This window comes from Epinephelus moara, chromosome 6 (assembly GCF_006386435.1).
Source record: "Epinephelus moara isolate mb chromosome 6, YSFRI_EMoa_1.0, whole genome shotgun sequence".
Lineage (NCBI taxonomy): Eukaryota > Metazoa > Chordata > Actinopteri > Perciformes > Serranidae > Epinephelus > Epinephelus moara.
Genome location: NC_065511.1, coordinates 12,048,603 through 12,061,885, shown reverse-complemented (window position 1 = coordinate 12,061,885; position 13,283 = coordinate 12,048,603). Strand labels below are relative to the sequence as shown.

Genomic DNA, 13,283 nt, shown 5'->3' with positions numbered 1-13,283 from the left:
CTGAGGTTTCTACCGTTTTTTTTCCCCGTTAAAGGGTTTTTTTGGGGGAGTTTTTCCTTATCCGCTGCGAGGGTCATAAGGACAGAGGGATGTCGTATGCTGTAAAGCCCTGTGAGGCAAATTGTGATTTGTGATACTGGGCTTCATAAATAAAATTGATTGATTGAAACTGAATAGTCTGTCATACTTTGGACGGAGACCACCTCTTTTTGTCAGTCCAAGGTTCAGCTGTTTGGTCCAGACTTTTCGTCCAGGGTTTCACACCTGTAAGTTTGGTTCAGATTAAGCTGGTGTGTAAGGGCCCTAAGATCAAATAATACGTTCTGCATTGTGCCAAGGTTCTGTGTGATGGAGGTGTATTCATCTGACTGCTGTGCCCACCGACTGCACCTAATAAGACAGCCTTTGCATTTCCCATTTGACATCTACTGGCTGTCTTCTTCAGACTGCATGTTTCAATATGATAAATTTGTCAGATCTGACATTTGCTGCACTCATCTTTGTAATTCATCACTACACTGCGCGGGAAGTTGCATCAGATTCTCTTAATAATTTTATATGAAACATAAGAAAAGTCGAAGGAGAGAAGTGTGTGAGAAAAGTTTCAGCGCAGTGTTAATGTTGTGATAAGAAGCCTTCTCCTGTGGGTGAACTTAACCAAGCAGTGGCATTAAGGAATTTAACTCAAGATCAAGGAAAGTGCTTCTGTACTGAAGGGAGTGGCTCTGCTGGTAGACTGAGCCCTGTGTGGTTGTGGCAGATGGAAATGAAAAGGTTGAGGTAGCAGAATGTTTAAATTTCTAAACCTTTCCGCTGAAAAGTTGCAAGAGACCCACCCTTTGAACTCCCTGGGAAGCACTGAACTGCATTTTATCAGTTTCAAAGAACTTGTACTTTCATCTTTCTTGTTTGGGCATCTGGTGAACTAATTAGCTGTTTCCTCTCCGCTGAATGTTTAGGGGTGGGCATGGCAGCAGTCCGAGGTTAAGGGGTGGCACTGGCCAGTGGGGAGATTACAGGTTTGGGTTGTTACCACGGCTTCTGGAACATGGAGCTGCGGGCATCACATGTGTTGGCACAGGGTGCGGGCACTTCAGATGTGGTCAGGGACATGTGGAAGCTTTCTAGGGTTTATCCTGCCCAGCCCAGTTTAGGGCTCCTGAGTGGAGAGACAGCAGGCTTTACAGCAGTCAGACATCGAAAACCTGTATTCAGACAAACAAACTTAGGGATGCTTTGTGTGTGTATGAATGTGTGTGCATTTTTCCTAGATTTTAGGTTTGGATGTGTGGGTGTGTATGTTTGTCACTGTACTTTGGTTTGGAAGAAGCTGAACCCATAAAATACAGCCAAGGAAAATGTTGACATTTGTTTCATTTATGATTGATAAATCTCATGTTGTGTGTTGGCTCGTTTAGGTTCACACTTCCTAATTACAAGTCAAACAGAGGCTGATAAAAAAAAATTGAATATCAAAGGTATTTGCTTCAGGGGAGCAAAAGTGCTGGATTGAATGTTAGGGTCATTTTGTGCCAAACTAAAGATGAAAACACACCAGAGTTTAAATGCACTGCTTCAGATATTCTTGGTGTGAAGCTGTCTTAAAATTTTAACAGTAAGATCAAAGCTCACCCATCTTGGATCACCATTCTTGCAGTGTATTTACCCTGGCCTACGTTAAGACAGTGTCCTTCCTGGATGCCTAAGAAGGCCGACTGACGGACACATTGACTAAAAGAGTCCAGCAGACAGGGACCTTGGGATTGAAAAGATTGGCAGCTCTATTTACACGCTGAGGACAAGGGCATTGCAAAGCCAACATTCAAGTCAAAAGTCAAAGAGATGTCAAAAACTGGCGTCGACGGTTCCCACGCTTTCTCAGCCAAAGTTTACGAACCGTGCACCGCTAATCTTTTTTGCCATGAAACCCCCACCCCCTGCTCTTTTCTTCCTTCGTCACCCCAAACCAACCAGCCGTATCTTCAATCATGAAGTCACTCTACAGGCCAGGGTTTCCCCCTCTGGATGGCCATGCTGCCTGTTTCTTTGTGTGGGGATGTTAATTGGTCATTTTGGGCCCAGCTCCATGGATGGTATCTATTTCACATGTGACACTGGCAGCCTTTGAGGGCTCATAGAGCTGTGTGGGCAATTATTCTTAATGAGGCATGGTACGCTTTCATGGGTCTTTTCTTCCATGTTGAGTGGCTGTGCTATACAATATATAACCTGTTTTACAGAATATGTTTTTCTCTTTGAACCACCTGACACAGAGTAAATTGTTTAATCGACCGACCCTTTTCTGGCACAACAACTCTCTGGCATAGCACCTGCTGGGTTTTTTGATTTGAGGTATGACTATATTGGATTTCAAGTGTTCTTTTATGTTGAAATTAAATAAAGCAGTCCTCAAACCACTCATACAAGAACAAAACGTCTCCCCAGCCATTTTCTCTCTTCTTTCTCCTAATGAGGCACGACTTAATTAAGTGAACATAAAAACATAGGGAAGTTGCAGAACTGGGAGAGGAAAACTGTCAGCTGTGGAACTTGCAAGTGAGACAAAGAGAGACAAAGACAGTGAAAATGAATTTTGGTCTGAGAGTAGTAGAAAAAAGCAGAAACATGTCAGATGTGTGTGTAAATCTGTAGGTAGTTCTTAAGTGGATGTAGTGTCTAGTGGTATAACTGTATTAAAGTATTGTTTTGAGGTACTTTCATCAGTTCAGTGTGAACTATTGTGATGAATTTAAAGGGAAACTCTTGTATTTTTGAACCTGAGTGCTATTTTACCATGTTTTTGGATCTAAGTGACTAATAGAGACAACAATTTTTGAAAGTGGTCCAGTCTTGAGAGAGACTGGTGGAGCCGCAGCAGCAACACAGACTGCAATGTAATCCCTACAATCTACATCTATTTAAAGTTTATAACAACAATAAAGACAATTGAAACAGACTGAAAAAGAAACCATTTAACTATGTAGCTGACTTACTTTTTCACAACTGGACTGGACTGTGTAATGGACAATTTTATTTTAATTTAATCTCTATTAATGCACTTATTTTGAGGTATTTTAGTTTGTTTTTTCTCTTTTATGAGCTGCTAGACAGCTGAATTTCCCTTTGGGATAAATAGAGTTCTTTCTATTCTATTCTATTCTATTCTATTCTGCTTACTTATGATAGCAGGATTAATGACCAAGTCAACAAAATCTGCAAGTCTATGAAACTGGGCAGGCAAAATCCTCTGCTTCTGAAAGGCTCTGGGTGTGGTGTGATGCTGTGTGGCAGAAGGAACAAAACTGGGTTGCAGCCGTGGCAGCAGGAGTGCAGTGCAGTTACATTCAGTGGAATTGTCCAAGATGGCAGCAAAGATAACATAAACAATTGACCAATTAATCTAGTATCATGCCAAACTAAAGTGGATCATAGTTTAAAGGAGCAATAAGTGAAATTCATCATTTCTAGATTGAAGGAATTAAAAAATTGCTATGTGAAGAACTAGAGGTGTAATTTCATCTGGAGTATAACATGACCTCACACATCCTCTCTCTGTGTTGANAAGAAAGGGACAGAACTCGGATTAACATTGGCCTTGCATTTCCAAGGTGGAGAGCACTGCAAGAGCTAAAGGGGCTACAATCTGACTCAGAGCTAGCTCTTCTTCTCCTGGACAGGTACAACATAAAGTCTACAACAATTGTCTGTTTTAATTACTGTTACAGTAACGTTAGGCACATGTCGCTATGTCGATTCAATTAAATTTAATGTTACAATCGTAGCATGGGTTAATGTCCGAAGCTTGAATTATTAGCGGCTCGGTCCCAGCAATGGGTCAGGCGTTTCGGTTGTGTTAGGTGAGTAGCCTGGCAGCCCAGCTAACATTTGCAATTAGCATTGTAAAATGTAGCCCGGCGGGCAGCCTGGCGGCTGTGTTTAGCTATTCCCCTGCCTACTTCAATGATGATGATGGTCCCTGTAATAAATGCAATATATTTGCTGAAATGGAGGCGAGGCTCAGTGACTAGAAGAGTTGGTAGAAGCGCTCCATAGCTGCAAGCTATTCCAATAGCCGTGGTAGCTCTAGTGCTAACTCTGGGAGCTAATGCTAACATTCCTCTCTTCTCTGTGAGCCCGCCAGGCTCCACGCTAGAGCTTGCCGGAGCCGAGAAGCAGGCTCCCGGAACGTTGGCATAGCAGCCGACTGGTGCTAACACTAACGTCCCCACGCTTCTCGGCTCTGACTCACTGAGCCTGGCGGAGAAGCGTGGGGACGTTAGCACTAATGGGCTGCCATGCTAACATTCCAACTCTTCTCCGTGAGACCGTGACCGCGGCTCCCGGCTCCCGGCTCAGTTGGAGTTGGGGCGTTAGCGTGGTAGCCGAGTAGTGCTAACGCTAACAGGAAAGCAGGGAAATAGCTGAACACAGCAGAGACCGAGAGTGAGTGAAAGACATTGTTAACTGCTAAACTAAGTTGGCTGTTTAGGTTGTATTTCCTCGCCCCTGTGGCGAGTGAATCTGCCTGCAGTGAAAGCGGGGGCTAACCGGTGCTTCCTCCTCATGCTCCACTTCACTCTCACTCTCCGTTTGGATCCAACCGGAGCACCGAGCCCTGGTTTGTCATTCAGGTTAATGTGGGAAGAAGCAGCGGGTATATCGGGCAGCTGAGTGAAGCTGACTGAAGCAGAGCCTGCGGAAGAAACACCGGGACCGTCTGGATGTGATAGTCCGTGCTGCAGTACTCGTCTTGCTGGCACAGATGAGGCGAGTGGGGGCGGGGGGGTGTTGAAGAGCAGTGGTAGAGGGAGGAGTGGCTCATGACACACTTGTTTTGCTCTATAGGCAGTGCACAACAGCAAACCTAGCGGTGAAACGATTTCGCTTATTGCCCCTTTAACAGATGCTCCAGTCCAAAATGAAACCAAGCGTTTCCAAAGATATCAGTTTTTGAGCCACGATGAAGGCCAAAATATGGCCTGCAACAAATTGAAGTCTTCTTGTTTTAGCCCAATTATCCCCTATATTATCCCCCCCAATGTTATCCCCTACCAGCTGACTAAGAGAGGTGTGGAGTTAGCAGGTGTTGACAGTGTAAAACAGTCAATAAAACAGGTTTTTCAGCAATTATGAATCACACAACCACAAGAGGTCCATGAGCATACAGTCATTACTGAACAACACAAAATGTTAGGCTGATTGGTCCAGTAGTTTGCAGCATAAGCTGCAGACACACAGATACACCCACCCACACATGCCTGCGTACACACATACACACAACTGCATGCATGATCCCATCCAGGCTCACTTCTGGCCTGATAGAAATGATAAAACTCTCAAAGGGGCTCACAGGGAATACTTTTACTTCTCTACTTTAAATACAATTTGCTGACAATGCTGTCTCTGTCTACTAATGATAGACTAGTGCATGCCTGTATGTGTTTTTGTGGGCCTTTTTTTCAGCATTTCAGTTTCCAAGTGTGAGTTGTGTCAGGAACAGCCAATTCTCTCACCAAAAGAGTACAAAAAGAAGAGGAAGAATATCTCAGCTAATGAAAGAGCAGCATGAGCCTATGTGAGGAATGGATCTTATTTTATAGCCTCATATTAAGCTCAGTTTGCCTCGTGTATTTTAAGACTCTTTTCTCCCATGTGTCCCTCACAGTCAGCTGTGGCAGACAGCAGACCGAGCAGAGTGGCAGTGCATTGTGGGCCAGCTGCTGTTCCAAACACAAAAACACACACACACAGAGTCTGAAGTGAGCAGCTGGCTCCCTGAAAAATAGAAAATCTTTTTTGATAATTGGGGAAGGTTGTAATTCAGAGCTGCTTCTGTCTATTTGAGGTCCGTTAAGTACAGACTGCATTGAGCCTCAGCGAACGACGGACAGATCGGGAGTCAGACTTTAGTGTCTGAAATAACCAATGCCCTTTTTCCAGTTATGCTCAGATGATCCAGCACTGTAAACTAAGTGACTAACATTGTTTGTTATGTTATGTGTTAACTTGACATGCAGTTATTCCTGATAGCTTGTAGAGAGTAAACACAAAATTCATTGCTTTAGATGTTGTGCCAAAAAGGAAATGGCATGTTTTTGCTCATTTCCGTCCCCTTATTCCCTCCTTTTTGCATTATTACCCTCAAGAATCACTGAGATTAAATCTAAAACCAACAATTAGAAAGCAGTCTGCTCTTTTGGTTAACAAAATGTAACACTAATAAGATTTGGAAGACTGTCTGTGGTCAGCACTGACGTCAAGCCCGCCAAATTTTATACCAAATGACTTATTCTGTGTCGTATGCGTTTCTACTTCCCTCTAGCAGCGCGTCTCGTGTGATCAAGCACATTTTTTACAACCTCAGAACTGTTTTAACACAACCAGATACACAGAAAGTGCCGGTGGCTTGGAAAGGCTGTGAGCATCCGTGGATATGATCCAAATCAGAGACGTTTATAGCGCAGCTTTACTTCTGTCTCAGCAGTCAGCAACAGTAGCTGGCATGTTGAGGCTGAGGTTTCACCGGGTCGCTGGTCTTTTACAGACTGAGAGAAAATGAAAATGCCCACCATATCATGCCTCACTTGCAGAGAATAGAAGAGAATGCTGTTCCCAGATTTAATAGGAACTCAATGCTTGTTCTGGTTGATTTGGGGACTAATCTCCCCCTTCTCTATCTATAGCTGAAGTACCTCAGTCTCACACTGTCACTGCTCTCTGATGTCACATCAACATATGATGCCTCTCCTGAGTGAGATCATTGTTTCCGCTGTGTAGGAACTTCACAGGTCAGAGGTCAGACTCTTCAGGATGACAGCCGTGACACTAAACGTGTGCATGTTTTTCAATATTCCCGTTCAGAGGTCAGAGGTGAGTAAGATGAAAGCCAGAGTAAAGGTCAAAGTGACGCAGGTTATTAGTCTTGACCTTGTTGTGTGTGTTTTGGAGGATGTGCGTTGGTGAAAGCGGACATCGCACCAGAATGTGAGCTAAGAGCGGCCTCTCTGAACACAGATTGGTTGTGAGGGAGCCCCTGAAGAGAGCAAACACTCCGGCCGAACAGAGGACAAGTTTGACACGCCACCTCTCTCATCACTCAGGAATGTTTGAACAGAGATGATTGGTGAATATTTTCCCAAATATGCAATTGTTCAAAGTTCAAACAGAGTTTTGAGAGGGGGGAGAAATACCAAGAGCGCAACAACATCGACCATGACTGAGAATACTTAAGTTAATATCTTTTACCAAAAAATGAATGCATTAATTTATCACTGAAAATTTTATATCATCATGGTTGAAACAATCGCAGATATCTACCATGAATATTCAGTATTTGACATTTCTGCACTTCTGGACTGTTCAGACTTAATACTAAATACATAAAACAATAGGTGAATGTTTTGGGAATTATGCTTATTTGCTTTCTTGATAATAGTTAGATTGATACCACTCTCATAGCTGTTTGTTAAACGGAAGATGCTTATCTTAGCTTAGCATAAAGAGTGGGAAAAGGGGGCAGTGAATTAGCCTAGCTCTGTCTGATGATTAAAAAAATGCCTACCAGCACCTTCAAAACTCAGATATGGCACCACTGCTTTATCCTTGTGGCCAAGTGCAGTACTGCAACTAAAATCACCTGGTAGAGGTCTGCATAACTTTTGAACCTTGAATTGCAAATCTCTCCTCAGATTACATTTCATCACACCCCTTACGATTCTCTAAACTTTTTGGTGGCTCCCTCTTGTCTCCATGTTGTATTCTTCCTCTTTCCCTACTGTGAGAGAAACACCATCTGAGTGGTGACTTAAAGTTGACGTTTTGTAATATCAGCAGGTTAAAAGGTGCAGCAACCTACACTTTACAATTTGAACAGCTCATTTCACTGTTAAGTTCAATCAGATATATTTTGAGCTTGTTAGATTTAACGTCTAAATCGTTGGATGGCTGCTTTGCCTTAGGAACAGTACCTATCTGAGGAGCCTGAGGATTTATGTTATTAATTAATTATATTGTTAAAAAAATATTCCTTTAACTGCTATTTCAATATACTTGATAGTGATATGTCTTAGTAAGCTTCCATAACACAAGAAACCTTGGATCATAAATTGACCACACGGAAGACATAACAAGTGGTGAAAGCATTAAATGACAACAGTCAAACTGAAACAGTTCATCCATCAGCATGGAATTAGATACCAAAACTTGTGTAATGGATCTATCTTGGACTTACTATCTTTTCAAACTTCAAAGAAGATCAGTTGCATTGACTGATCCCGAGTCACCACAACCTGCCAAGTGTGATTACGCATAAGACTCCTGTGTTTCAGATCAATCTGTCAGTCTTGGGTAGTCAGACACTTAAAGGTTACTGAGTCAGGCCTGAGAATATGAAGGGTCACTGGCTCAGACACAAAATCTACTGGGATAAGAATTTCCTCTCCTTAATTATGATTGAAGAACCCCCTGTGGTCTTAGCCCACTGATGATGAGGCTGTATATGTTAGATGGTGGTGGATAATGGAGGTGGTTTGTGTGTTTTTGCAGGGCATGGCTTTCTCCCTGGAGGAGCGTCTCCAGCTGGGGATCCACGGCCTGCTACCTCCCTGCTTCGTCAGCCAGGACGTCCAGCTGCTCCGGGTGCTCAAGAACTTCGACATGAAGAGAGACGACCTGGACAGGTGAGGCTTACACTCATAACACAGACAGAAACCTCTACTCACTACCATGACATAGTATCTTTTTATCTTCTATCACCTTCAAATCAGTAGAGCTGAATTTTGGATTCCCCAGAGGATTCCCCTGCCTCTGTGCACACTGATCCTACATCTGGAAGCCTTCAAAACTGAGAGGCAGATTAGCTATCAGCCCTCAGAGATCTACATCCGTCTCCTAATACTGTATATTTTACTAAACAGATCTCCACACTCCCCCCCCCCCCCCCCATTTCTCCGTCTCCTCCCTGTTCTCCTTCATGAGTGTTTTTATAACCTCTGCAGCGACCAAATGAAAACTTCAGCTCAGTTTTGCATGCTCCATTAGATGCTTAGGAGTCTTAGCTGTTAGCATTATGTAATGATTCGCCTCATGCCTCAGTCTGGGCTCTTTGATCAACAGGATCAGACCTCATGCTGAAGCCGTAGCCTGTTTTACTGTTTTGAATTATATGCGGAGTGCAGAATATTATCAGTGTGAAATTGCCCCTTATTCCACTCTCCAGCTCTCAGTCTGCCGTTCCATCAGCTGTCACTCCCGATGTCAGGGATGAGTGAGTTGCTTGTGAGACAGGATTTAGGGTCAACAGGAACTAGACAGCTTCTTAAATACCGCCTCATTTTCCACCATAGCAACATCGACAGCTAAAAACAGTCATTATGAGCTTGTCACTGCCATTCCCATGCCCTCTCAGAGTCACTGACAACCTATCTCTGGGCCTCAAGCGCGTTCCAGCTTTGGGCTTTGGTCCCGTGGATTAAGGACTGCTATTTGCCTGCCATTGCTCAAGCCTGCTGTGTTTACTTACAGTCTGTTCCCCCACTCTGAATCCTTCTTTGGTATTTATTACTGGACGCTGTAATTTATTTTTTACGACCATAACCTTTTCTATTTTAATCAGATATCTAGACACTAGACATATTTTCTTTCAGTGGAATTGATGTATTTTTGAATTATTGTGACAAATTTTCAGCACAGAGAACAGCGCTGTAAGCACGTGAATTAATGATCTTAGATGATGGAGTGACTTAAGTACCCACTGTGACTGTGTAGTCAACAAAGGAAATGGATGTTCAAAGGCATTGCCAACTGAAATACTGCAGTATATAAAATGCTGCAGCTAAGGCCTCATATACAGTGAGGTTGTTAGAAAGCAGTAATACGCTTAAAATTAGCCAGCCAGTGGCACCATGAAGGGGGGGGTGGGGTGGGTGGGTGCATGTACAATTGCAGGCCCCCACTACCACACACCCCCACCCTCACCGGAAATAATTGGAGGCTGACATTAGTGTCTTTAAGAGGATGTGGTGCCTAATTTTTTTAAGCTAAGTTGCAATAATGTCAGCATAGCTTATTGGGCAGGGGGCTAAATAACACCCCAAAGTAAGTCTAAATTTTGGCGAGGTAACAACTAGCATGGCCATTTTCAACAGAGTCCCTTGAAACAGGGGCGGACTGGCCATCTGGAGGTTCTGGAGAATCACAGAACGGCTGGTACTCCAGGACGGCCGGCGGCCGCCATGCAGTCATCACCGTTGTTTTTTTTTTTCCTTTTTCTCCCTGATAATCTACTGTTCCATGTCCAGTCCGCTAGGTGGCAGCCTTTAAATTGGATGCCAGCCGGCCCATAGATATCTATGAGCTGGCTGGCCAATCAAATTGAAGAAGAAGGAAGTGCATACCGTATGTGCACCGGTTGTTGTGGGCTGGGCCGAGTCAAAGTCCAGGGCTGTTTTTTAGTCCCAGTCCGCCCCTGCCTTGAACTCTCACCTCAAGATATCATGTTGGTACCCACAAGTCTCGAACTAAGGACTTCTTCCCAGTAAATGTTTTGTTCCTTACAATCAATGTACCCCATTCAAATTAAAGCTGTATATTTGTCTTTCTAAGAGAAAGTAGCCTATTTGAAGAACAATGAATTGAAAGGGCTCATTTACGCTCAACATTAGATACGTAAATGGACACGGATGGAGCCTTCTGTCCGTTCTCTGCGTTCATTTTATTAGCATTTCTGCATGTTTTCTAAAAGGTTACAGATACGTAAACAACGGGGCAGTACTACTGGAGCTCGTGGGAGCAGTGTAGCATAGTTCAGGTGCGATATGACTGTAGGAGACATCAAAGACATTTTAAAAAATGGCAGAACGGAACAAATTGGTACAATAGTGAAAAGAATTCTCCGTCCACATGTTGCGATAGTTTTAATGGCCTCAAAGACATCTGGGGTCTACAACGCTGCTTCGATGAAAGGTTCATTATTACAACCTCCTCCACTGTCGCCTTGTTTGTTGTTATGTAAACTTTTGACTCTGCCATCAAGTGCCATCTAGTTCCTGTATTTATGCTATCATGAGGGATGCATGGAAGTATGCGGGAAATGATTTTTACAGCACATGAAACGGACCTATCTATTTTTGTATTTAAAGGGAGTATAAATGAGCCCTAATATGTATTAAACATATGAAAACAGGATTTTTCTGGAACTCAAAATGTTAACTGCACCGGTATTAGTCTATACACATAAGAAAATTGGTAATATCACCGTAAAATAATAGTATATCAGTATGAGATTCCTTAACTCTTCATATTGACATAGTCTTCAACTAGCCTATTTACTTCAACAATGTAATAGAATTCCTGAAATTTAATTTTGGCTTTTGGTCTTGGTGTGCCACCACGAGATTTTCAGTGGCCCCCCTGTGAAAAATTTCTGGGGCCACCACTGAAGCCAGCAGATCACTCATGCTAAAACAGATCAAGATTCAGATAGATTGTGTCCTGGCTGCTTCAGCAGGTTGACTTTAAAGGAAACACTGCACTCAGTAAGTCAGCGTGGATCCTGCTTTATAAAGCAGTGTGTACTGTAAATATTCCTGTTTCCTGGGTGCGGGCAGTGCACACGCCTTTTATGGTTAAGAATGGAGAAAGAAAGCTCCCTTAATGTCTGCCAGCATAAAATCAAACAATGGCACACTGCTGTAATATGTTAGGATTTGATGTGGGGATTTAATTATAGTTTTGTTTGCTGAGTCAGAGCAACTGATTGACAGTGCGAAGTGAAGTCATCAAAAGCTTGTCTTTGCGATGTCCTTAATTTTCATTCTTAAAGGGGCACATCACCTATTTTAAGATCAGTTTACTTGTCACAACATGCTTTCACTCTGCCTATGAAAGCAGTTGTATAATGTTATCATCATTGTTCATTGTCTAAAGTCTATGGTTGTGAAGGAAGGTTTCTAAAGTCTGAGAAAATCATCTTGATGCTTTTGGGAGCTAAAAGTAAAGATGTGCAACCAACTATTTTTCTATTGTCAATTGATCTGATGATAATTTTCTCGAATTGCCGATTTATTGTTTGGTCCATGAAGGGTCAGAAAATAATGTAAAATGTCCATCACAGTTTTCTGAAGCCCAAGACCACTTCTTAAAACCTCCAAATATTCATTTCACTACAAAGTAAGACAAGAAAAAATAGCATATTCAGACACAGGACTTTCACCCAGAAGACAGGGGTTTGATTCCAATGTGAAACCAATATTTACACCCAACCCTGAACATTTTCTAAACCTACTGTAACCATAATGTTGCTTTGGTGCCTGAGGAAAGTGAAAGTGAAACCTTATGAATTAGTAACACCCATTGAATGGCCCAATGACGGCCTTCTGAACCCACCAGTAGGTTGCGCAGGCCCCCTACTGACCCATATCTAGGGGCTTATACAGATAATGACTATTCCATGGGCTGATAACATCCCGATCGGCCAATGTTTCCTGGAAAAATGACCTAAACAATGAATCTCTTATCAAAATAGTTCTTGTCTGATTGATGAATTAATTTTCTATAGTAATTATCTATTGTTTCGACTCTATCTTATCTCTGTTTATTTTTACCTGTTTTGAAATCTGTTTCTCATAGACCCTTATTGTGATTCAAATGAGGGAGTGAAGTACTCATCCCACACAATGTTGCAAATGATTAATCATTAGTATGAGCTATAATATACAATGAGAATATGACATTTACACTGTTTTGTAATGATGTTCGTCCTACCCTAACAAGAGACATAATGCTCTGACTACCAGACCTCATCATGTACACCATTGATACAGGCTGACATCAGAATTTTTTCTTAGCTCTCCACATTTCATCGTCTTTCCTAGTAGATGGAGTTTGCTCAGTTTCATGGAGATAGCACAGTTGTCATCACATGGGCTGACTCCATGACGACTCAGTAAACTCTATCAGTTGAGGAGTTTGACATGTGGTTGAAAGCTCTGGAAAAAAAACTAGTACTTTTTTTTTGTCAAACTTCCCTCAAACACAAAAATTACCTTTCACGCAAAAACAAACAAATGTTTTTCGTTGGGATGCACCAAAATGAAAATTTGTGGCCGAAGCCGAATAATATTAAACGCTTGGCCGAATACCGAGTACCGAATACCGAATATTGTTGTTTAGTTTTTCTTTAGTTTTTGCAGATGAACCCCCTCCAGATTAGTGTTGTCAGGGTACCAATATTGGGACCCACTGTACGATACCAATGAAAATATCATGGTTCTGAGTAGTATCAG

General features: G+C 42.4%; 1 protein-coding gene across 1 annotated transcript in view; it reads left to right on the top strand.

The window, feature by feature from the left end:
- me1 (malic enzyme 1, NADP(+)-dependent, cytosolic) overlaps positions 1-13,283 on the top strand; it is a 108,492-nt gene that overhangs the window by 34,118 nt on the left and 61,091 nt on the right. The window contains exon 2 of the mRNA XM_050047533.1: positions 8,545-8,678. Within this exon, the coding sequence (XP_049903490.1) occupies positions 8,545-8,678 (134 nt within the window). The remainder of the gene's footprint in view (positions 1-8,544; positions 8,679-13,283) is intronic.